This window comes from Camarhynchus parvulus, chromosome 3 (assembly GCF_901933205.1).
Source record: "Camarhynchus parvulus chromosome 3, STF_HiC, whole genome shotgun sequence".
Taxonomy (NCBI): Eukaryota; Metazoa; Chordata; class Aves; order Passeriformes; family Thraupidae; genus Camarhynchus; species Camarhynchus parvulus.
In genome coordinates, this window is record NC_044573.1 from 22,596,727 (window position 1) to 22,621,656 (window position 24,930).

At 35.1% G+C, this 24,930-nt stretch overlaps 1 protein-coding gene across 3 annotated transcripts in view; it reads right to left on the reverse strand.

The window, feature by feature from the left end:
• Positions 1–24,930, reverse strand: part of SYT14 (synaptotagmin 14) — an 87,796-nt gene that overhangs the window by 19,436 nt on the left and 43,430 nt on the right. For all 3 annotated transcript variants that reach the window (XM_030944512.1, XM_030944511.1, XM_030944509.1), the window contains 2 exons: positions 10,519–10,787; positions 8,212–8,661 (listed from right to left, as the gene is read on the reverse strand). In XM_030944512.1, coding sequence (XP_030800372.1) covers positions 8,212–8,661; positions 10,519–10,787 — 719 coding nt within the window. The remainder of the gene's footprint in view (positions 1–8,211; positions 8,662–10,518; positions 10,788–24,930) is intronic.

Consider the following 24,930-nt stretch of genomic DNA (forward strand, 5'->3'; position numbering starts at 1 on the left):
AATTAGGAGAACACACGGCTATCTGTATTTTGCTTTAAATTTATAACCTGAACTTGCAAACATTGAAACATATAGTTTTAAGCATCTCACAAAGATTCAAGTTTAGGAAAGTATCATTATCTATGACAGGTAATTATTTGGGTTTTTGCTTAACAGCTTCCTTGAAGCATGTTCCAATTAAGTATAATGTGCATTTTTATTCATGTACTTAACACTTTACAGCATTACTAAGTCAACTTAAATCACAAACATGAAACTAAATAGTCTAATAATCTTTCCATTATGCAACTTGATCTTAGGGGAAAAAAAACATTTATTTTGGGTAAAATGGCATGCTTTAAATATTACCAAGACATCCTAGTCAAAAATTCCAATTTTAGCAAATAAATCCACTCAACATCAATGATATTCACATCAAATATGGATCGTTTTGATTATTAAATACTATTAATGTAGTTGAAAATCATTATCTGAAATTATAATATTCCCATTTCTCATCAAAAGCTTCTGCTCTACCCCATTTTTTACTCTCAAGAGAGAAAAACTTCTGGATGCAGAATTCTAAAAACTACATCATTTTCACACAGATGGAACACTGAAAAACTGAGATCAAATTAAAATTCCTTGATTCACTACATTCAAAGTACTAAAACCTTGAAATTCTATACACAGATTTCATTTACCATAGACACTACAAAAAACTTCCTAAGATACATTATGATAATACAGAAATTTTAATACCAAAATAATTTACAATAATTAGTTTAAAAAAAATTAAATCTTTGTGGAATTTCTTGTAAGAATATTGCATTGATAAAGAAAGACTTGGTTTCAAATTTAAGATACTATAATTTAGCAGTAATATTTAAATAACAAAATTAAATACACATATTCTTAATTATGACAAATCAACACTCAACTTTTCTGAAAGATTTTGAACAAGTTTGAGAGATTTCTGTGTTGTTTTTCCTCTCTCATGAGAATTTGCTGTTAGTACTTTGTGCCTAAAATTCTTTATAATTATCAGCTCTGCAGAACAAAACATTAATTTTCTACTGAAAGGGAAACATTTTAAGTTTTCTGTAACTTCTATTAGTCTGTACTGAAATAACGCCCTTGGCGGATGATAAAAGGTCACCTGGTTGTTCCATAGACATAATGGGCTAGAAATTTGCAGAGCAAACCCAAGCAGCAGTTGGAGGAGGCATTTGGAAACAAACCTACAATGGAATTTACAGCATTTGCAAAAGTACTGTTTTTACACTGCAGAAGTCTAGCAGCTTTTTACACAGCCATGGGCCAGGGGAGGAAAAGAGGCAAGAGGCCTTTTATTATCCAATTCTGTTTTCTGTGATAAGACAGGTACATAAAGAAACATTCAAGCACTAAAAGCTGTTAGATATTTGTGTTAGCAATTTAGGTAAGAACATCTGACACAAAATGCAGACATTTTACCTGCATTTCTGATGAAGCTACGCTAACAGCTCCCACCCAGATCCACTCACACATCCCCCCTCTCCTTACTCCCAGTCAAATATGTAAGAGCATGGTGATAGGACAGCTTCCAACACCACAGACTTCTTTAAATGACAATGCTCTGTCCAGCTGGATTTAGTCTATGCTCATTGGGGAGCTCAATAGCAAATAGTTTCATTTTTCTCTTGATTACACCCTTTCAGTCTGGGAAAAGAGAACGATTCAGCAATCAAACAGTAAGCCCAATTTATGAGTAGTCGATCTATGGATTAGTATTTGATTGCATAAACATATATGCAATTATTTTTCACAATGAACAAACCCATATCATTAACTGTACATTTAGAATGTATTTGTCAGGTAAACTCTTTGTGATTAACAATTGCTAGTGGTGCCCTTTTGATTTGCTCAGGTCATGTTTAATCTCATGATCAGAGGACCACCAGGTGTTTCCAGTCAGAAGGGATCTGCTTCAGTTCTTAGAGCTATCCTACACAAAAAAAAAGAAAGGGAAAAGATAAACTGGATTCTCCTGGGGCCAGCTGACAGCTGATTAAGCCCAACAGAAAGACAGAAGCTGTGAAAGATTCAGCTCAAGGTCAAATGATATAAAGGGCAAACCTGACAAGAGGCTGAAACACTAAGACTAAAAGGATCCCTTGCTAGGGGCACCCTGTGAACAGAAATGCTTATCTGATACCAAATACCGGCTGCTTGAATATACAAAAGAAGTGATTACCTGAAGATCCTCAAGTCTGAAATGAGTAATGATAATGAAGAAGATTTATGTTATACTGTAAAGCCCACCAGAGTAATACGAAGAATCATCCAGCAAATAAATCAAAAACTAATTCAAAAGTTCCACAACCACATGCATTATGAATTTGCAGACTAGGTGACTTCATCTGTTCTTGCAAAATCTCTGATTAGGACTTCCCTCAATGGAAATAAATCGAAGGAAAATGGTGCACAAGCATTTGCTGAAGGGTGCTCAAAATGGCCAACAGAACCAATTCTGTGTTCTGATCCTTCCTAGTTTTCTTGAAAGACACAAACAAATGTGACAAGATATTTGTGCGTACATATATATGCAAACAAGAAGAGTCAAAATTATAAGAAAACAAAATATTTGGGAAATTCAGCATCTCTAAGGGGAACCAGAAATTTCACTTGGGTTGGTAAGTTAAAAAACGAACCTCCATTGAAAGAGTTGCTTCAGAAAGGTTAAGCAGTAGCTCATAGTTTTCAAAAGTGGAAATGTCATACAAGGGACAACTCTGACAATCTTTTCTTTTATGTTCTAAACTTTCACTTCTGGGAAATGTACAGTATGATTATTTTCCTTACTGCTCTTAGAAATCCCAAGCCAGGTTGGGAGACCATACTTTTACAAAAGAGAATGATATAATCTCACAGTTACCTCACTTTTTTAGCTTTATGTACTAGTAAGATTTCTCTATTTTTAATTTTTTTAAAGATGATCAAAACAAGACATAGAATCCTAGACAATATGTTTGCCACTGATGGACTGGCTTTTCTGACCCAGTATTGCTCAAGAGGATTATTGTAAGTTAATCTAGAACAGTCATTCACAGCCTGTCATTTGACTGGAGGCACTTTAGAGGCTGAAAAGCATTGTCGGACATTCATAATAGTAATACCACACCTGAAACATAGCTTCCATAATTTGCAAATATCAAAGACTGTAGGGACCAAATTGAGTAAGTAACTTTGAAGCAACTCATTAATTGACGGCAAAGCATGCCTGTTTTTTAATTTGTTATTTTACTCTGTGTGACCAAGTGATGATTTTGACATCTAGATAAAATTCTTTACATTGGTGATTTCCAAAAATTCTCTCAGTATCCTACATTCAGGTTTACGGTAATAGATCTGTCTACCCACAGAGGAACTTTCTCCCCATCTGTATCAGCAAGGGAGTTGAAAGTCAATGTTTTTTACCCCAGCCACAACACCAAGAAGACAATGCTGCTTGCCAATACTGCCATGCAATGTTGCACGAGCAGCCAAACACAGGGAGAATGCTTTGTTTGCAAAGTACTGCCAAGTTCTCCTGCAGCCTCACTGACATTACCACCGTCCTCCAATCACCTAATAACTTCAAACTTACAGCAAGAATCATCTTTCTTATTGTATCAAAGGATCAATTCTGATTTTCTGCGCGTTACTACCACTAACTCAGATGAATTGAGTAAGTTATTCCTGAGACAAAATGTGCTCGGGGTTTAAATATAATTGTCCCTCACTTTGATGGATATAATTTATACAAGATAACCAAGAGCATTTATATATTATCACACAGAAAGTCTTCATTTTAGGTAGAATTCCAGTTAAAATTCCAGTTAAACTAAGAACAAAATATTTTGTCTTTTTGTTTCTTCCCTAGACAAGTCTTAGTCGTTTTTCTTACTAGCAGCCTAAAGTATCATACTGGTATCTAATAAAGCTCTGTTTATACATATAAATTTTAGTATTTAGCCTTCCAAATACAATCCTGGATAGATCATGCCATAAAAACACATTAGTAAGGCCAGTAGTAGTGACTCTTCTACTTTGTCTGCACAAAACTTGACAGCTTGACTCTATAATGGACAGGAATACCCAAAAAAGAAATGCCACCCTGAAAGCCTTTATTCCTGCAAAGTTTATGAGCTGATAAACATTAGAAGGAGTACTCAAGACATGCCACACATAAAGGCCAACATGAAATAAAGGCCTTAAGCACAGTGCATAAACCAGTGCACACTAAATGATTAACCACTCTCCTCATAGCGGAGTACATGTGTGTGTGTGTGCAAGAATGCGCATTTTTATACGCTGCATGCATAATTGCCATCACTCAAAAAAACCAATTAAAAAAATTATCCAGACACTCTGGATCTTTATAGTAAGGATGTACAAAATAATATTTTAAACACCTATGACTGCCTTCACCATTGGTTCTTTCTTATGGGGATCACACTGGGAGTTCGAGATGTTAGAAATGGAGAATGCTACACAAAGAAAGAAAAAGAAATTTAATTCTTTGCAGTAAACACCTTGTAATTTGATGATACATAATGAATGATTACTAGATTTTCTTAGCAGCAAGAGGTATGTTTCGGTCACCCAAACAGTACTTCCCAAATCAATCACAAAATAAAAACCATGATTGATTGTTGTTATTCTACACCAAAAAGCAACCTATGGGATGGTGAAGTGGATTACCCATGTTTCTTTGATCTTTTCCAAACAGATTTCACTCAATAAACTGCTTATATGTTTTTATAATCGCATCATACTAGAGGCTGTTTTTCACTGTCAGGAAAATTTCTCTGGGTGAGAACGAAGAGTAACTAAAAACAGGTCCACAGGGATTTCCTGAAGAGAAATAAACAGCTTTTCTAAACTCCAAGATGGGTGAAGAAAAATTTGTCTACTGCTGTACTAAAAGGGAAAATTTCTCTGGAAGCATCGACAAATATCTTCCTACACAAACTATACTCTGACAAAAGCACAATGTACACCCCTGAACATTCGATGCAATGGACAATTTCTATTAAATCTGTAAGGGACAGTCTCAGATAACAGTGACAACTGCATTCTGCCCAACTCATATTGGTTTCACTGCTTCCTCCTCATTCTCCCTGAACTTGGGAGAAAATGTGTGATAAATAAGGGGGCTGAGGAGGAATTCCCTGTTACGTGGGAGAACTGCAGCAGCAGAGGGCTGTTAAAGACAAATGGCAACGGGACTGGGGATAATAACTGCTAATGCAAGGCATTATACACAATGTGGGAAGGAGAGAAATGTGGTGAAATCTTGGGTGAAAATAATATTCTGTGAATATATTTATAAATTTGAAGCCATGAAACCTATTTAAGGAACATACTAGTATCATGTCTTCACCATGACATTCATTTGTTGACATTTTAACAATAACCAGAGACTTGCAGGCCCCACTCATGTCAAACTGTCACTATGTTTGAAAGGCACTGGACTTGCTGATCTACTTTTAGTCAGATTCCCTTGTGTACAGCTTTAAGGTATCACTGAAAAAATACTGAACTTCACAGGATACAAACTGTTCTTATACAATCAGAAGGCATATGATTAGCTAATAAAATACATTAATATAATATCAGGCACAGACAGAAGGAAATAAAATACATTTCTGCAGAAGAGATTAGCATAGATATTTCAATGGATTAGGAAGTTTCAGTGACAGAAGGTATATTTAATATATAAAATCCATATAATGAGAAGCAGTTGAAAAAATAGGACACCTGTCATGTGTCCAAGAAATATCTTCATAAAAAAGCTGTCACATATAAACACTTCTCAGCAACAAAACCCTCTGCACCTGAACAAGGCAAATTTAATTCTGAATGTAGAATGTGCCTCAGCATGGATCTTATAATTACTAATATCCTTGAGCAACTGGATATCTCCAAATTCAAACAGCACTTACCTTTTCCTGTTAAATAACTCCTTCCTGACATTTATGATTAATTGTACATAAAGGCTGTTGGTTTATTCTAGCAAAAGGACAGTTAAAAAGGAATACAATCAATGTGTATAAATATACCCAGAGGCAAACACCTGAGAAGGGTAAGAACTAATTAAGCTCAAGGCCAATGCTGGCAGAAGAACAAATGGTAATAACTTGGCCAAGAAGAAATTCAGGTTGCAAACAAAACAACCTGATATTTTCAGATGAAAAATCACAATTTTGTGATCAAGATGACCTAGCTGTTTTGAGTAACTAGGGCTTGAGCTCAAGAGCCCAAGGATGCCCCTCACTTCCAGACACACATCCTGAAAACATAATGAGTTTTAGCAGTCTTGCAAACTAAATAGATGTTAAATCCTGCAATAAATCTGCTTACTGAAAAAATATTATATTGGCTATAAATGATAAGATAAAATACTTACAAACTCAGAAGTTAATCAATTCCCAAAGGTTTAAAACCTGATTTGCATAGTTCCAGAAGACTATGGCTCCTCATTCAAGCTATCACGACTCTGAAGGATCCTTTCCAGCAACAGGTAGAGCTGCTTAAATCTTGTTACAACAAACTCTGAAAGATCCCTTCACTTTCTACCAATATTCCTTATTCTTGTTTCAACCCCCAAACACCGAGGGCACAAATGCTGACAAATGCTGACCATGCCTTACCATAATAGAAATTAAGGAATAACCTTATCATCTTTCATGCCTCATGGAACTTGTTTTTGTTCTGCCTATCACAAAACCTCAAGAAAATAATACTGAAGAATAACCAGTGCACATATGGGATACACCAATCAATCACATACATGGCCCATTCACTGCCCTTTTGAACTTATTTTAGTAAATTTTATACACAAACCTATGGAAAACATACAAGTTAAGCAAGTACCTTTAGAATTTTCAATGGTTTGGGTCATGGGGTGCTTTTTCCAAGCTGTGAAACTAGCAAACTTTTCACTAAGAAAGTTTGGTCTAGAGAGGTGAACCATTTCATCCTTGGCTTAGACTGATTTGTGCTTCTTAGGAAACCATGAGGAATCTGCTCTATTGGCAGTTGATCCTCCATCAGATCCATGATTTAACCTCAGCTTTTACTAATAAGTATATTTCCAGTCATTAAATACAACAGCCTTTTATTTTGAGTCTTTGGCAATACTCATGTTCACCAGAAATGCTATTTTGATAATTCCAAACTTTTTTTTCCAAAATGCAGAACAAATTAACTGCTTTGCTTCACCTAAAAAAAATTTTCCTTTCTCTCCCTTCTCCTCCTCTTTTTCTTTAATTGATTGTTAAAAAAAACCAAACAATATACATACAATGACCAAATATGGATGTCCTTGATAACCATCATTTTTTTCTCCCCAAAATATATCTGTAATAGAGCACACATGCAACTCTTAAGCAAGGAACACTCAAGCACTCCTAGTCCAGGATGCCCAGACCACAACATGACAAACATTCTCTTCCTGGACAAAAGCATACTTAAACTCTTACAACAAAAAGAAGATGGTTATCACTGCCAGTTTAGTGATCTTCTGTGTTTATTGATAATGATACCTATGTTAATCCTTAATTATTGTTGCTTTGCTTTATCAGAAATATTATTTGGAGACAAATAATTTTGTTCATCAGAGAGGTAGGGGTTTTTTTTTCAGAAAAAATCTTTTTCAATTTCAACTACTTTTCACTTCAGACTGAACCAGAAATCAATTATTTCCAAGGTTTTAATGTGAAGTTATTAAAAATCGCTTTATACTCTCAAAATCCTTCTTTCCTATCTTTCTTTCTTTCTTTCAAGGAAAATACCTATTTTCAACCAAGACTTAATAGCAACAGATGGAGGACATTTGCTAGTATAGCTTCTTATTTTTCCATTCTGGTGTGTTTTTCTTTTTTAAATTGAAGTGCTGCAAGTTGTAGAGATAATACTATTACATACATATCTATATGCAAGGAAACATACATTCACCACTATATCATTATTTATGGACTGGAAATTTCTAAGGAATTAAAAGAAAAAATAGGGCCAGCTTTTGCAGGTGGAAAGTGAATGTACTTACAGAAGCTCTAAGGAAATTTTCATTGTGCTAATGCAGTGCTGTGACTGTTCAAAAAGCTGAGTGGATGTGATGACTCTATAAATACATGCACTATTCTTATTCAGAATTCAGGACACTGTATCTCACTGCATTCTTATTCTGCCTCATTTAATACTTACAGGCAGACTGTAAGAAGGCTCCAGTATCACTGGCACTGACATCTTCCCTTGAAGATTCAATTTTGTCAAGTAAAAAATCTTTTCTCCCACAATCCTCTCCTTTTTCATGCGCCGTACGCTGTACAGTCGAAAGCGAATGGCATAATTCCCAATCATCTCCGACTCAACGTGATTAAATTTGAATGTCTCTGTGAAGACAGGGCACGGTCCCCGCTGGATGCTGGTTTTTGCTCTCTGCTTCTTTATAGGGAGAAGAACTAGGTGTACTTGCCACGAGCTTCCACCTGTCCTGCTGTATGTTGGAATGTCTGTGACAGCTGTCACTGTCACCAAAAGCTTCTGTTCCTGTGAGTCATAGTCAAAAGTCACATCCAGTGTGCCATATTTAGCTACTGGCTCAGGATCAAAAGGTTTAGGAAGCTGTGAAGATGATCCTCGAGCTGACATATCCTGAAGAAGAAGAAGAGAAAAAACCCCAATTATTTATTTATTTATTGTATTCTATTATTTAATCTGGCATGGAAATTATGGTTTACTCTAGACAATATGAAGGCACTATGATCTTTTTGTTCATTTCCTAAACAAGGTTATTAAGCACTGAAAGCCAAAGGAGATGGCTGGCTGATGGTCAAGATGAAATCAAGACTTTACCTGGCCAATACCACCAAAAGCCAGGAGCCAATCAGTCTGAACTAAGATTGAATTAGGCTGTAATGATCTCTTCTTCTGTGCCTCACATGTTAAAAAGTATATACATTTGTAACAAGATAAAACCATCTTATTTCATGTATTTTACACATGCATTTTAAAGTTCACCTATTACACTGCTTGAAGAGACAGCTAATGATTGAGAGCATAGTGAGATGCCAGCAAAGAACACAGGAATTACAAACCTTACACAGCTCCTGTTGCAGTCTGCAAAAGTTATATGAATATGCCAAAAATTATCATAGAAACATAAAATCACAGAAAATTTTGGGTTGGAAGGGACCTTAAGGATCTTTTAGTTCCAACCCCTCTGCTATGGCCAAGGATGTCACTCTCAAGACTTTATTAATGTCATTTTACCGGAACTGTAGAAGATGTATCTGTTTTGAATTCATCTTCTGAACTCTCTGTAAACAATATTCAGTCCTAAAATTCTATTTTAAACTTAAAATTCAAACAGTTTACTGTCACTTCAAATTTTGAATAAAATACCAATCCCTTATAAAGTTACAACAGCCAGTTTGATAGGGATACTGAAACAGAAAATATTTACAAGCAATGGTCAACCCATTGCTCATACAATAAATTATTCCAAGTATGTAAAACAAAGGTATTTCAAGTGTGTCTTCACATTATCAAAGATAAGCTTGTTTACATGAACAAATAGATGCCAAGACAAAGCCTGCTGGGCTAAGAAATGTTCTTATTTTAACCTGGCTGCCAGATAGCTGTGGGAATGCATTCCTCTAAAGGCTTCACTATGAAGCTTTGAGTGGCTATAAAAAAACATTGGCAGCTTTCTCAGTTCTTACTGAATATGCTTACATTAACGACTGGAGTGACACGAAATGGGAAGGGCTTGCAGCCGGGCCTTCCAGACCTTGCATCAACACCCCAGGTACACATCATCAATTACTAATAGGGCTGCTTAGACAGAAACATCAGGGCTGAGCTCAAACACACACTCCAAAACTTCTGGCAGCAACAAAAGACAAATTCGTAGCAAAAGAGCTTCTTCTGCACATGGCATCACTAATTAGACTTCACCCATAGATGTCAGTGCAGTAACTGGTTGTTAAAGGCATTTCAATGAAATACGCATCAAAAAAGTTGATTTCTTCACAGAAAAAAAATACATATATATCATTACAATCTATAGCACAAAAAAGGAACATTAAGTGGCCCAAATCACTATATGGCATCAATAATTGAAAAAAAAAAAACATTGTAATTTTTTTAATAAAAAGTATTTTACATAATGGGGTGTTTAGTTTGAAAAAGCATTAACAAAACTTTCATTTATGTTGTCTGAAAAATCATGTGGAAGAACTTCAACCACAGTCCTTACAGTGTGATGAAATTTTCTGACTGGTTTAAAATGGTTTAAAAAATAATTAACTCTTCCAGGGAGCTGGTTTGAAAGCTAAGGTGCCACAACGGTAACTACAGCAATCTGACCAATCTGAAATCCTACTGTCCTATTTTCTGACAAGCTACTTATTTTTTAAATGAAATGATCAGGAGTATTAGTGCCTGTATAACTGTGCATTGATCTTTAGATTAAATAAGTGCTTCCCACGCTCAACTATTTTAATTTACCTCTGGACTAAGAACCGCTGTGCTGTCACTGGGAACATCCTCTTCGTACCCTTTGTTATGAAAGCTTTCTATTTCATGTCCTGTGCTTCCCTCACTTGGGCACTTATATGAACACCTTGGGCTGTTGCTGCACTGGGAATATTCACATTTGCTGTCTCCAACTTCGGAAGGTGTACAGGAAAGATGAGGGGAGCCACTGTCATCCTGGTACGGAGGCGGCTGCAGTTCATCCAGTGGAGGTGTTCTTCTCATCCTCTGAATGCAGTTTGCTGGGAATAAGTCAAAATGCTTTGCTTACTTTCTGATTGTTCACAGTTCAAACAGTTCTGTGGAAAATGTAAATCTAAATGCCTGGACAGAGAATTTAAAAATCTATGTATGGGTTTTTTTAAAAGTTGACATTTCAAATCAGATGAAAAATACTACTGAAAAAAAATTTGTTCAAAACGGAAATGAATGATCTCTCAGATGAAAGAAATTTAGATAAAAACAAAGTTTTAAGTGTGTAGTCAGAATAGATTGTGCAAACCACATGTAAATAAACATAGCACGGATATGACATGACAAAAATTCAAGGCTTGAATTTCAGGGATGCTTACCTTGCAAAAACCTTTGGATATCTTAATTCAGATTCTGTGCAGATGAAATGTAGGCCAATTATGGAAACAAAATGCACTCCCTAAAGCCATGATATCAAGCTGATTACCTCCCATGCAGTTGCCCACCAGGGAGATACTAAATTAAACTCTGAAGACAAGTAAGGTACTAAAAAAGACAACCTTTCACACAAATGAACTCTGCTCACCAGTGAATTTAAAAAGTGAAGCAGTGTCTCAGATTTCTTATTACTTGTTAAGGACAACTAAAGGGTACGTATCCAGTGTCTGGAAGTTACACACTACCTCTAGTCACTAAAGACAGTGGAAAAAGGATCAAGAGCAATCTTGTGCTTGGGATGAATACTTGATGCTCACCATCTTTGCTTTTCACACTAGATAGATAGATAGATACAAATGTGGTTATATATCTCAGAAATTAAACCTGATGCATGGCTACAGACACAGAAAGTTAATTCAAAATAATTACATTTCAATTTTTTTATCTCATATTTTACTATGCAGCATTACACAGTTGAATAGAATTGGGGAAAGACAGCAAGGTGTGCAGCAGCTGAAATGAAAGGAATATCAAGGACAGGCAAAGAACTGTCTCAGATTTTGTTTACATTTTCTATAGAGGTTTCAATGAAGATTTCAATGCCCCTGACATAAAGAATTACCTTATACATAAAAATTTCAAAGCAAAAATGTTTTCTGGTTTCAAACATACCATTTCACACGCAGAAAAACCTACCAAACAAGCAAGTTAAAGAAAGTATTAACTAGGGAATGCAGGGCTCTTCTCTATTTCAACAGCTCCTAAAAGAACCATGGCAAAAAAGTAATTAAAACACTCCCACAAGATGAAACCACTGTCAGGAACCCTCTCATCTCTGATAAACCCATCAGAGCCAGCCTGCCATTCAGACTGATTCCAAAATCCTGTTCCAGCACTCCTGCAAAAGGTTTTCTGCTGTTAGTGAGCCAGTGCTACTAGCTCTTGAAATTCCAGTCCCCCAGGGCTGGAAAACAAAACAGACAGACAGCAGGGAATTCTATACTTGAATTGCAGTCATCTGTCTAGCAGATATACATGAAACCTCACCTATGAACATTAGACAATTCATGCCCATGAAACTAGATAGACATAGAATCTAAACTGATATTTAAATCATAATAAAATAAAGATGTGCATAATTTTACTGCCTATACCATGAAAGCTGGACTTCCTTGTCATAATCTATATCATTAAATATTCTAGAAAATTCAGAAAAATAGCATTTCTTCTCATTGTTGCCAAAAGGCAACAAACAGCATTAAATGAGACAGTAACTACCTGGCAGCCCTGAGTTTCTTTCTGTTCACTTGTCATCAAGTCTGACAAGAATTTTTAACATCCAGCTTTTACATAATCTAATGAAATGAAAGTGTGTCCAGGTAGTTATCAACACCATTATTGTCTTACATGAGTAAATAAATGACTGTGTGACTCACTTTTCTCACTTTGATGAACTCCATTATATGTCCCTATGGGAAAACTGTACAGGCTGTGTGACAGAAAAGGTGCTTTTAATGTAGGCATGGAAGAAGTGAAGACAAAATTCTTATTAACCAACTATGATTCAAAAATCTCAGAAAAAGCTAAAACACTGGGGCAGGTTTTAACTACATATTTTTCAAATTTCAGTTTAACAAACTGAAATAGCATGTAAATTCTTAAAACAAGTATCTGGGATTAAAAATCTAGAGACATCTCTGCCTAGAGAGTTATAAACTGGTTTTGAACAACAGCTTTCTGTACAAAAAAAGATATGAAAATTTTCAAATTAATTCTCAAGGCGAAACTGTCTCATTTTAATTTCCCCCTCCCCACAGTAAATGATGCAATAAAATGAAATTTTTTTGTAACGGTTCTTTGAAAACCATGAAGATTTGAATTCCATTGAGACCTTCTAATGACTGATTATACCAAAGCCAAGTGATATCACAGACAGCAGTGAATACAGCAATACTAAATATCTGATCCTGGGTATTTTCCTTAAAAATTACTTAGAAATAGTGACAACCTGTCTAAAAAAATTTTGCATATGTATCAAAGTTTAAAGTACAAAACTACTGCTAGTGCTTGCTGGCTTATCACTAATTGTATTGGAGAACATTTGGAACTGAAAGGCCAGATGATCTGAAATGTCTGCATATTCACACATGAAACCCCTGTGTGTTGCATACCTTGTACCTTTTATTTAAGGTGCAAGTTTCAGACACAGCTATGTATACTACTGTACTGTGACAAAGCCAAAGAATACCTCCCGAAGACCACTGAATGTGGCTAATAACAGCTGCTAAAGAGTTCCAAGCAAATGGGTACACTGAAAATCTGAAATTAATCATTGCATTGCTTCTATGCAATTTTCAAATCACATAGAAAATACTTTTTGTAAATTCATTTGTAAATTAAATTAATCATATTAAATAACCACATCACCTTGGACTAGATAGGGTAAAAAACAAGGAAGCATATGTCCCAAAAGTGGAAGTAAGGTACAATCACGGAGAAATCAAATCAGGTTTAGTCTGAGGTTCCTACCAGCCAGAAAATGGCATAACAGAGAAAAGACAAATAGAAAGAAAGAAGAATAGAAAGACAGAACCTTACATTCAGTTCTCCACCCAAAGTATGCAAAAATACTTGGCATCCTCATGATATGAGTGAAACTAAATTTGTTTAGCAATGAGTATTTGGTAAATTCTAAATTGAGAGTACAGTGTATTGGTCTCAGTAGGAAGATTTGAATAAACACTTTTTAGAGGGGTAACTGCATTAATAAAAGTTCTCATCCTCCCTCAGTCGGCTGGGAAAACAGTCACTTAATGGTGATAGCAAGGGCCTTGCTTAATACGTGAAGAAACCAGAACCATAAATGAAATACCTGACAAACCTGAGCAATTAGCATTTTGCTGGTAGACTCAGAGATTACAGCATATAAACTGTCATTAGCACATTTAAGTCAGAAGTAAATAAATATCTTCTTTTTATTATTGTTTGTTAAGCAGAGAAGGTTCATCTGTTTTCCTAAGCCCCTGTAGGACAGGTTGCAAGGGAAAGGGGGATGATACATACCTCACCATCAACCTCAAGAGACTCCCAAGTTAAATCTGACACAGCAACCTAGGCCAAACTGTGCATTCCTGGAACATACAATTGGTAACTACGAGAAAATCCAGAAAATTTTCAGTCATTTTGCTGGGAGGGAATCAAAGTTTTAAAATGCAGAAGTTTATCATAAGAAATGCTTTAGGTTTTCAGCTACTACTTGAAATTTCTTCTTCCAAAGCTGTTCATTTCTTCTCTCTGTTCTGGTCTCTCATGGACCATGCCAGGCTGCACATCTCACTGTGCAGCTGGTTATGTCCTTTTCCCATGTTTACAGCATTTATACTTTCCTAATGTAATTATTTTCCCAAAGGTTCACAGCAGCAGCACCTACTCAGTCCCCCTTAGCCCATATTTCCTGAGTAATTCCAAGAACACCCATCTCTTTACATGGAAAAAGAAACTACCTTTGTGCCTTTAATTCCCCTGTCTCATAAGCCATCATTAACTACACTTCTGTGCTTCGAGTTCCTCATGTACAGTACTGCTTTAAAAATTCACATTGTTGTGGATGGCAACAGTATCACAACACCCCTATTGGAATCTGGCTTCCAGTTCCTTTAAAATAAATAATCACTTCATAAATCAGTAATTTTTGCAAGTCATATTTTGTAATTGTCAGAATATCTTCATACTCAAATGGTACCTTTCCTTTCTCTAATATATCTCTGCTCATACTCTGCTACATAATTATTTATTTTTTTAATCAAACGTAAATTTCAAGTTTTCAAGCCTTCAAGGGGTTCTATGTAAATGTTAAGACAATTTAAATAAAACATAAAATGAAATACATGTTTAAAAATTAAAGAAACCTTTCTTATTCTGAATGATTAAATACCCTAAGAGAATTCTGATAGGCAGCACAGACAGTCCAAATGGAATTTTCATGTTTGAACTTTTCTACCATCCAAAAATATTATGTTGACTGAATTACCCCACATTACAGGGAGTATAAATATAAACATTAAATATTGAATGAAACCTTAGGCTTCTCCTTCTTTTAAAATAAAAAGCTTACATGCATTTTTGTGAGGACTAAACCCAAATTATTTCACAGAACAACAAATTACCTTGGCATTATCCTATTTCTTTTCCAAAAGAGTTATGGCATGAGTCATGCTTAATGAAAAAAGGGGAATATAGGAATGGTATGCGGTCATTGTGGACAACAGAAAAAAAATTATTTCATTTTTACATTTGCTTTCCTTTTTCATTTGCCACATTTTAGACTTCTATTCACAGCTGAACTATCTTCCACATTAGACAATTCACTGCAAACAAGAAAAAGTATAGTATCTGTTTGACTGGAGTTTTTTTCCCAATAATAGATAACTCTGTTTCCTAATATTTACAAAATTCCATACACTATGAGCTTACTCCCAGACCTGTGGAAATCAAAACAGCATTGCTGTCATTTACACCTGATGTCACGTGAAGCTTTTAGCCCTGCCTTTTCCTCACTCTCTCAAGTGCTACTGGTCATTCATGTAATAAAAAGGTTCTCTTTTGCTTTTTAAATAAAAGTAATTCAAAATGATAGAATTATCTTTATGTCCAGTCCTTAAAACTTCAATTTTCTTCCACAGGAAAGGTCTAAGACCAACTGAAACACATGTAGTATTTTTTTTTTTTTACTGTGTCTGTTTACATCTTGAGCCTGTAGAATTATAGCTGCATTTTGTTTCCCTAAAAAACAAATTTACTCTTTGCTCTCTGTACTTACTAAAGCCCTTCTTATTTGTAAGAATTTATGGTCTGTTTTACAGAGCAATACAGAAAAGCCCAGTACTAGTGAAAAAAAAATCTCTTTCCAAAATTAGTGCCATTTATAACATTTTAAGTACAAATACATTATTAAAAGCATTATCATGAACTAGCTGTCACAGACATTCTTTTGTTTCCTTCCCAAATATTTTGGTCGTCTTTCAATGAAAATTATACATTGCCATCTATTGAATTAATTTGTTTTCAATTTAAGTATCATTCTCTGGTTCCTTATAGAGCATTGATATTAATTGGAATAGGAAGGAGTTCTGCTACCTAGTTCTGTATTTCTACTTTTCAGTTGTCCAGAATACATCTAAATAATACTTAAATCTAATGGTTCAATATTTTTAATCTTTTATTGACGTGAATATCAATATATCAAGCTCCAGAACACTTTTTTTTTATTTTAAAATGTCTTGTTTTCTGAGACCCCATTCAGCTCTAAAGCTTTTTGAAAGCTGTAATCTTTAAGAAGTGAAATTGTTTCCTTCCCCTTCCATAATTATATTTCCTTAGATAAAGCATATTCCCATTCAGGTAGAAAAATGTATTTTCCTTTCCATTTAGATGCTGGTTACACTTTTACTATTTTTATAAGCAGCCAAATTTCCTTTACACACTTTTCAGATCACTATGTTGACTAACTTAATAAATGAACAGGTATTCCTATGCACCTCTGCTCGCTGTTTTTTCCAAGTTATCAAAATTGTTAGAAAAATATCACTTCCAAAAAGGCAGTAAGTTAAATGAGTTAATAGAATCTTCCTTTTATTTATTCTTCCCTCTTTTAAAATATGCTAGAAGTCCTGCTTGCTGAGGATGATTGACAACCAGCTTTGAATTCTTAGGAGTATCTTGGTGACAAGGAAATGCCTTTTATCATCTCTGTGAAAATTCTCCCAAATTCGGCTCTCTCACCAGCATTTATGGATGCTTTAGGGAAATTCAGAGCTTAACAGCTAAAAGCTTTGAAAACTCCCCCCACTAAAAAGCATCCCAGGCCCCTGAGAACCCCAATTTCTCACCAGTATGTGCAGAGCAGCACCTCCCTCATACCTCCAAACAGTAGCAGCAGGCTATGGGCTCAGGAAATATTTTCCTGTCGTTGCTATACTTCTTTTGAGTACAGTTATCACCTGTATAACTGTACTCAAAAGTACAGCTGCGGTATTAAGCACAGGAGCTGAGCAGCAATGAAGTGCTGAAAAGGTGAAAAAGTTCCCACAGAGGTCTAAAATCAATTTCCAGTGAAGTATTGTAACACACAGCTAATATTCCTGTAATGTTCCTGCTCTCACTCTGTTCAGTCTCAAATGAGGAAACAAAGCATGATTAGAAAGCACAATTAATGTGTTGTCTGGATAATTTTCTCAAGCATTTTAATGTTTTTGCATCTAATTTCAGGCATATTTGGTTTTATATTTGACAAAAATAAAAAAATATGAAGTTTTCAAAGTGACACAAAACTCCCCTTTCAAGATCTTAATTAATTTACTGATATACATAAGACGTGTTCAGCTGTATATACAATTATTACAATATTGAACTATCAGAATTCCATCATTCTTTTTTCCATACTTTTATTTTAAGTAAAATAAAACTACTCTCTTATTGAGAACTCCTTCTGCAACTTAAAATGCAGTAACTTCATGGTTTCTTAAAAATACATCTACCCTGGTAGCTGCATTTTACAATTTAAAAAAAAAAAAAACCAACAAAAAAAGGGCATAAAATTCCCTACCATTTAAGCTTTCTATTTACCACTAATAAATAGAAACAGGTGAAAATCAACCATAAAAGATACATTGCATCAAGAATTGCTTACAGAATAGGAACACAAAGCTTGATTCCTCTGCCTTGTTTTCACAGCATTTTTGACTGCAAAGGATTCTCTGTTGGAGTGAGTTACTAACAAAGCAGCACTACAAGGATTATGCATAAACCATTTCAGTAGGGTTTAAATTTTCTGCCCATCTACTTCAGCTAGCTATATGATCACAATTTGGCTATCTCATAGCTGTTAACACCGATATAAGTGAAATACATATTATGGTGGATTATGGCAGTGTTATAATAGTAGAAGTTAACAGGTTTCGCATTTTATGGATGGAGAACTGAAGTACAGGGTGAAAACAAGATAATAAAGATTGCTGTGGATCTAGCTCAGAAGTGTTCCTCATCACAGAAAGCTTTCAAAGAACTGTGGAACAGAAAAACAGACACTAAGTATTTTAAAACTAGCACTCTAGCCACTTCTTCTGTTGTTTTTTGAGGGTTTGGTTTTGTTTGTTTGCTTTTTTAATTTTCATTTTTTATACTCCAGGCTTTAAAATTATTTTTAATCTAAAATTCACTTGAAATTAATACCACCACCAAAATGAAAAATTCCCATAAATATAACACCATCAACATGAAAACCTCTCATATATATACCCCCACAGAATTGTCCAATATCACTGGCTTTGCAGTGGAAGAGAAGGAGCAGAAAATAAAAAATAAATCATGCGGGTGGGAAAATAGGTACAGGGAATAAGGGAAAAAAAGACAAAAGGAGAAAGTAGTGCAATGATTCAGGAAAAAAGAGAGTGGTTTGTTGTCAAATAAACAAAGGAAAGAAATAAGAGAGAAAAGTTTAGTAGATCTGCATAGAAAATGAGAATGTGCAAAGAGAGAAATAAAGAACAGGCAAGATGCAAGCAGGAATGAAAAATTACAAACAGGTAAAATAACAAAGCAAAAATGACAGAGGAAGAAAGGTGGAGGAATGGGAAAATAAAACAACATATGACATGCAAAAAAGTAGTTCAGATCTGAGAAAAAAGCAATGTCAACAGAGCAAAGAGATAAAAGAGAAAACAGTGATGTCTGATGGGTGGAAATATCCATATTTGTAGGTGAAAATCTGCACAACCTAGAGAACACAGCTAGTTACATTCCAGGAGAGGCAAGACACTTCTAACAATTAGCATTTATTTTTGCATTTATATTTTATATTTATTGTTATTTTTCCTTTAGGTGGGAAGACAGTGGTAATTATTTATTCAGATCCTAGAATTGCAAAGGACCTTGATTTCTTTTACCTATTCAGGCACTTTCTCTCCTTGACACACTGGCTCTGTGACTTGCTCTAGTAAAATGGACTGCCTTCCCTGCAGTATATTAAAGTATTTCTGGTAAAAGCATTCTAGAAATATCACATTTTTTTGTTGTTGTTTTGAAACAGCTCTCATAACTTTACCAAATAAAAAAGCAGCTACAACCCAGAAAAAAAATCTACTATGATCTCAGTTTGCAGGAGCGCCTAACAGGTCAACAGAAGAAAATTGTCTGTGTAGGGTCAAGAACTCCTCTAAACCCCTTCAGATATTAGCATCTGTAGAAAGTTCGCTTAGGAATGGTTCTGGTATCATTTACAGAGCCAACTCTGCAGAAAAAGAAAGGCAAAATAGACACTGTGAAATCACAGGAAATGGATATGCTTCGAAACCAACATATCTTTCCTTCACACACCCGGTAAGAGGGCTAAGAATTCACAGAAAAGGCACAGATTAACCAGCAGGGAGCATGTCAGTCTGTTCTGCTCACTCCAGCAAGGCCTCAAACAAGTTTCTCCAGGCATAAAGAAACACAATTATTCAAAACTAAATTTCTTGCACTTCTTTGCGGCGCTTCTGAGACCTCCTACTGTCACAGACGAGCTGCTTTACTAGGCTTACATGCAATGTATGAGGTAGGTGTTGCTATGTTTCCATAGTTGTCATACAATCCACAAAATAGGTAACTTTCTGCATTTTGACAAGACTAAATGAATACGAGTCTGGCTGATAAAGATATTTTCATTCAGCCACAGCACCAGCCATAAGAGCTAAGCAAGAGCTTATGAGCATGAGAAAACAGTGGCCAAGCTGCATAAGGGCTCCTGAGAGCTAGAGCACGGTGCTTCAGCCCACAGCAAACAGCAGGAGAGGAACTGCTCTTCCATGTCATCCACCCAAAAAAACAGCACTGAACAATCAAGGAACAGTCATTCTCAACACACTGAACTTCCCAAAACACTATCTGGAAAATCATGTTGTCATGGTCTTATACTCACAATAATAAACCTACTAGCCATTGGCACAGAGTGAAAATATGCCTATCCATCAAAATTTTTTTCTCATAGACCTTTCTTACACTAGGAAAAATTTATATATCTAATTTGAAATTACTGTTTGATGCTGCTTGCTGAATAAGAAACTTAAAGGTGGTGCAGAGCAGTTAATTAGTAATCAAAGTCTGACAGCTACAGCTGCAAAATGTTTGTATGATAATTTCAAAATTGAAAATTATTTATTTCACTCTACATGAAATTAGTGTATGCTCATTAGAAAGTCAGTGATTATCCTGAAAAGTACTGTAAGAACATTTTGGTAGCTGTGCTACAGCAGCAGAAATACACAACATATGACTCCAGGCCAATTACCATCACACCCTTGCTCGTAATTTGATGTCAGTGAAGTTTTTAGGACTTGATCTTACAGTTGAAAACATATTCAGCAGAATGATGTTTAACATGGTTCAAAATCAGAACGTTGCTGCATTCTGCATTAAATACATATGACCTACCAGTGTAGCACTTCCATTGTTAGAAACAAGCAGACAAACAAAACCACCAACCAGCCAAAAAAAACCCACAAAAAATCCCCAAAACCCACCACTACTGACACTAAAAAAACCTCAAACCTAATTGCAAAGAAACAAATAATACAAGGAGCAAAAGAGATCCAGAATACTTTGCTAACTGGTGGCATTCTACTATAGTATCATTGAAAATTTTATTTCAACAAAATGAAAATGTCAAGACATATACTTTACGTTAAAAGCATCTTAAAGATAGTTTACACACACATATATTTAAACACACATATATACATACATACACACACACACACCCATGGCCATGTACCAGTAACCATTTAAGGTTGATGAAATATTAAATATAATTGAGATTACAGTGAGGAAGTAATGTGCATTACAAAATGCTGATGTTAGACAGCAAATATTGACCTTTGAAATTTAACAAGTGAAAAGAGCCTTAATTTGCTTGTTATTCCAACTTTAACAATAAGTATGATAGCTTAGATGGCAAAAAGAAAAAAAAAAAACCCAAACCACAACCCCACAGCATTTGCCATCACATTGCATTAACATTTTGACCAGTCAACAATTCAGCAGTGATGAAATGTGCAGTTTGATTCAAAGTAAGACAAGGCTATTTAAATAACTCAAAATAAGAAATGGTTATTGAAACATTAGAATTTTGATAAGCGATCACAGCTGCACTAGAATTAGTTTCTATAGCAACAGAGGAAATAATGTGGAGAATTGCACTGCAATACAAGATGGATTCCTTACAAACACTGATGTTCAAATAGAAAACTTCAAAATTATTCACTGTGTTAAAATATTTTTATTAAAATGGTTTTTCAAATATCCTATATCTTGTACTTCATATACTGCACTATTTTTGTTCTCTGGTATTCCATTCTAGTCTATCCATTCAAGTTTTCACACTTTTTCCCAATGTTTACCTTCCTATTTTAATACTAATTAAAGTGCCTTATTCTGAAAAATATTGGATCTTTAATCTCAAATTAATCTTCATTTTCAATTACTTGTTTGTTATCCCTACATAGAAGCACACATTACATTTCTTTTTCAAGCAGAACTCTTGTGAGACAGCAGAGAATGCCTTGCTCATACCATTCATAAGAAGATGCATCACAGCCATGAGAATTAACATCACTATGGAACTTCAGAAACTTACAGTCATGTGAGACTTGTAGGAGCTTTTATCAGTGTGCACTCTCATGTCCTAAGCATGATTAAGAAACCAGTGCAAACCTATTAGTATTCATGGACTGAATACCCATAAGATGGTAAGATAAAGCCTTTCATCTGAGCACATCTTTCAGATTTCAAGTGTTGCTCATTTCTAACACCAAGAATTATTGTTTCATTGCATCATCCCCGATTCCAGCTATTTTTGGCAACTAATTAAAAGCATATGCCTGAACCTTTTATGTGTTTTGCCCTTATAATGAGACCTATTACTCTGGCTTATTCCATCCTTTTGAGTTCCAAAGTATCTTTCGAGTTACCATGGATACAAGTGATATGCTTTCTCCCACAACTGCTTTGTGTGCCTTATCGAACACCAGAAAACTGGCACAGTAGGAATCTAAGCTATCTATACAGGATGAATATCTAACCCCTTCAAGTGTTTGTCTTCCTCTTCCCACCTCCCCCCCAAAAAAAAAAATCAAACCTGCCTATAGTACCATTTGTAATGAAATAAACAAGCAGGTTTTTTTTTCTGTCTGAAATCCAGGACTTTTGCTCAAGGAAAACAAAAGGAAAAAAAGATAGAGACATAAATTAATTTAATCTGACCAACACTGAAACAGTGTTGAAATGAAAATGGGAATCATTCTGAGTTTGCTGCTTATTTTGAGTTGACAGAGTTTAAGTGTTTCTACATCAATATATCCACAGAAAATATAAAACATGGCAAATCTTGATGAGCATTTCTGAAAGGAGTCGCAGAAACATTGCATGCAACTCTGAGATTATGCATAAACTAGAGTAAATAGAACTCCCCTAAACTCCCTCTTTATACCAATTTCTTATGGACATTTTCAAATGCAGATTGCTTTTCAACAAGCTGGGAATAATTTGTACTTATTCAGTGGAGAAGAGGGCAGTTAAACAGATTTTTCCCATTATGCTTTTTGTATTCTGACCTCTTCTCAAAAACAAAAGACTCTCACTGAGACAGCAAAATTTACACAGTATTCAAAAACCAAGTGCTGATAGCATAATCTGAATTTATGTGTGAAAAGCAAAGGGGAATAACCAGAAGGAAAAATAAATTATTGTAATACAAACTTGACAGAGACTCAGAACTGTCTCCCAACTTTCAATGCACTAAATCATTGGAAAGACATCAACTGCATAAATGAGTGGTAACTAAGAGCAAGAAAGACAGTGAAGATTAAGCAGATAAATGCTGCTCTTGCCTGTTTTCCTCAGTTATCTAAACTTCTCCAAGTATTACAACAAAACACTCAATTAAAAAAAAAATACTTGGCTTCTTCACATCCACAGGCTCAACCCTGCTTTAAAATACAGAGAATTTGAAGTATTATATCTAAGCCAGAGACACTGATGCATAAACCCCAGACTCTTACCCTTGCTAGTATTATGAAATAACTATCACTCTGCAAGTTTTCCATAAGTTTTCTATAAATTTCTTTACTTCATGAAGTAAAGAAATATTAAAGATTTTCATTTTTCTAACAGTGTCAATGTAGGCTAGACTTCTATTTCCCTGGATTTCTTTTAACCTTTAAATTCAACTTCTAATTGTCTTAAACTTCCTTTTGGGGACGAAAAAAATCCACAAAATGTTTTTACTGTGAACTTTCAACTAGAATTAAATCTCACTGCTTTTTTTGTCCCCTGAAAATTTCTTTTAAAAAAAAAAAAAAAGCTAGAAAAGCTAGAGAACAAGGAAAAGGATCTCAAAATCAACTGCTACATTGTGGCATTTATGCTAAGTTGTCTGCGCTACCAAAATATTACAGTTTTGCAGTTTTATGTCAGTACCACTTACAAAAAAAAAAAGGCACCTGGAACAGTGGAGATATTTATAGAATGGCTCAGTACTCAGGCTACTACATTCACTGTTTCACATGCTATTATTTCTCCTCTGTATAATATTCTCCTGGACTATCTTCACTGCACACAAAACCACACAAGAGATTCCCCAAGTCCTCTCTGAGAAGAGTTATAGAGCAAAGTAGTCTGTTTTTGAGAAATAACTACTATTGTTACTATCCCTCTAAAGCTCTTCCTTTTCAAAATGTTGACGTTCTCTGGAAATTGCCACAGTAGCTCCCAAGACTTATGTGGCCAACAGATTGCCTTTAACACTTATGGCAACTACTGTTGCTATTTCAAAAGATTTTTTTCCTCTAAAGTGCCTTCTCTTAACAGGAAAGAAATGGCGCCAGGACAAGCAGATGATTGGGAGCAGTGCTTCTTATTGCCAGTGAAGAGAATTTCACTCTGAAAACAGTCAAGAGAGCAGCTAGTATCAAACAGCAGGGTGATGAGTTTCTCTGAAGGAAGGCGTTTGATGCCCATCTCTTAACCGATTAACTATTCCTCAGTTAAGAGGGAAAATGACCACCAGCACAAAGTACCTTTCAAATTTTACCAGTACTACCCAAGAATTATCTGCTGGCCACATTTTTGTGTGGATATACAATTCATGAACCAAGAGTTGAGAAGAAAAGAAAAAAAAATATCAGAGCAGTATTATCAACATCATCAAGAGTAGCTTTTAAGTCATACATATACTTGCAAATTTTCATGGGATTACTGCTATATTAAGATGTAAGTAAATGAAAATTGTAAAGTCCAAGGAAAAGACATCATTATTCTCTCTCATTCTTATAATCTAAAACTAGTTCCATTCTGGCATTATGTATAACATTTAACCAAGCCAAATACAAAGGATTCCAAGAAAAATAGTTTTGAGAAGGTAGGTAAAAATTAATGCAAAATTAGACCAGTTTTCTGGTTTGTATTGATCAGATGTTGAAAATATGTGCAGTAGTATTTTTTTAAATTTTCATTTAACTCATCAAACTGCCACAAATGCTACAGATGCAACAGAAGCACTTGGAAATATAATCAATCTTTATAGAATGTAACATAGATGACATTGTACTTTTCACTCCAGAGTAGTGGGTTTTTTCTATTAAAATTCACAGGAAGAACCTGGGCAAAATTCTAAAAAGATGCTATTTTTAAATCTTACAAGCACAGTGCTGAGGATTTAAAAGC